The sequence below is a fragment of the Corvus brachyrhynchos genome, unplaced genomic scaffold (genome assembly GCF_000691975.1).
Source record: "Corvus brachyrhynchos isolate BGI_N302 unplaced genomic scaffold, ASM69197v1 scaffold130, whole genome shotgun sequence".
Taxonomy (NCBI): Eukaryota; Metazoa; Chordata; class Aves; order Passeriformes; family Corvidae; genus Corvus; species Corvus brachyrhynchos.
Window position 1 is genome coordinate 1399968 of NW_008236193.1, and position 2119 is coordinate 1402086.

The window sequence follows — 2119 nt, forward strand, 5'->3', positions numbered from 1 at the left end:
TAATAATCCCCATTTTCGTGGAGTCATTGAAAAAGAATGGGATAGGAAGTGCTGTTGCAGAACAACAGTGAGGACTCTTGTCTTAATAACTTTTCCAGACAGAGCTGGCGTATTCATTCCGGAACTGGAACGCCAGCCAGATGTTACATGCCACATCTGCTTAGCCTAGATTCCCTTTCAGAGCCCTCAAGTTAAATCTTCTCACTCCTGGGTTCTGGCATGTTCTTGGGCAGTTTGCTCGGCGCTGTGCCCCGTGGGAGGCCGTGCCCCCGGGGCTCTGACCCGTGTGCTCTCCTTGCAGAGATCTACCGCATCGTGTCGCAGAAGCAAATCGCCGACCGGTCTGCGCACGATGAGTCTCCTGGCAACAACGTCGTCGACATCAGCGTCCCACCAACCACCGATGGACAGAAATCCAACAAACTCCAGTGCTGTCAGAACCTGTGACCTTCTCTAGATGACTCTTGTGCCCTCCACTTCGTCTGTGCTTCATTTAGAAACTTGTGTGCACTTCCTATCTCCTGTGATTCAGTGACTCCCTCCCCCCTCCTTTACTCCATTCCCAAATCTCCCCTCTCATATTAGAGCTTTAATTGTAGGGCTAACATCCCCCTGCCTCTGAAACCCCTTCCATGTGGTGACTTCTGGGCTTGAAATGTAGTCACTGATCTGATAGACATGTTTGTGTTGGAACATCTGCTGCTGGATATTATCCCATGAAACACTCTTCTCAAATGGGTTTGTTTTGGTTTTGTTAGGTTTTTTTTTAGTTTGCTTTTGTTGTTGTTTTTGTTTTCTGGGAGGGGAACAATGGGACTTGACTCTACCAGTTGAAGAAATAACTACATTTAGGTGACAAGGTTTTTTCCTCCCATAGTCAGATATCTCTTTTTCTTGTGTTTCTGTAAACATGGGGGAGAAATTAAACTAGCTATCCTGCCAAATGCTCTGTTTTCTGTCCTGATGAAGTCTCACAGCGAGGATTTTAGTGGCTGCACACACATAAGAAAGCTGTTGAAAATAACATTACTTATTCTGTAATTACCCCTAATACAGTTAGTCTGGCTGTGTAGTTTACTGTTTCCTGCTTGGGAAATCTTTCTCTGTTCTTGTTTTATTTGGGAACAATGAAATATGTCTGCATTGCTTTTTCTGCCACCATGAATGCCTGTGCAGGCTTTATGAAGTGGCTTAATATTTATTCATAGCTTATGTTAATCAGTTAACATTATTGTACAGTAAGTGCCAGCGTATTGATTTCAGAAACCTTTTGCAACCTGTACAAGTAGGCTTCTTTTGTACTGTAGGTCAGTGTCTGAAAGCAGGATCTGCTCTAGTTCCAGGGTTGGGTTTTTTTTGCATGCTGCTTTTTCTCTAGATCTCTCCTGCCCCTGTCTGAGTGAGTGAAGCAATATTTTCATGTCACATATATACTTGCACTTGTAAGGGTTTTGGTTGTTGTAGAGAAACACAATACTTTATACATTTTGTAAAACTTCTGCAGATCCATAGCATCTGGAACTTTCTCTTCATGATCTTTCACTATTGACCTCTACTAAAATGCATAATATTAGGATTCCACATAATAACTACTAACATTGTTTTCCTCTTACCGTTTTACTGAACTGCAGACTGTAATTCTTAAATGATTGTACTTCACTGATGTAACAGATTTGTGATCAGCAGGGCTAACTACTCTAATTCTTTGTTGTGCTGAATGCGAAGAATGTTACCACAACTTTGTGTAGTCAGTCTCTTGGTTGCTTGTGCAAATCTCTGATGGCTTTTCATCACTCACTAGCTCTTGCACACTTGTATCCCCTCGGGTATCCACTGAATGTTCTGATGGCCAATACTGGGTGAAACGGTCTAAAGGAAGAGCTGGAGACCATCTGCTGCTCCCTGAAGGCTTGTGGAGCCATTTGCAGTGAGTTTTTGCTCTGTATTCTGAGCCTGTACCTCACTGGATGAATCCCAGCTGCATATTAATGAGTTGATTTTTCTTTACTGATACAAAGCAAATATGAAACTGTGAATTGTGTTTGAAGGGGAAATCTGACATTCCAGTCTCAACTGTTCTGTCTGGTTACGTAATAAAATTAAGGGCAGTTAACTCTGA

The 2119-nt window shown here is 42.5% G+C and overlaps 1 protein-coding gene across 1 annotated transcript in view; it reads left to right on the plus strand.

The window, feature by feature from the left end:
* RAB11B (RAB11B, member RAS oncogene family) overlaps positions 1-2119 on the plus strand; it is a 24862-nt gene extending 22743 nt beyond the window's left edge. Inside the window, exon 5 of the mRNA XM_008639253.2 lies at positions 302-2119. Coding sequence (XP_008637475.2) covers positions 302-447 — 146 coding nt within the window. The 3' untranslated portion in view covers positions 448-2119. The remainder of the gene's footprint in view (positions 1-301) is intronic.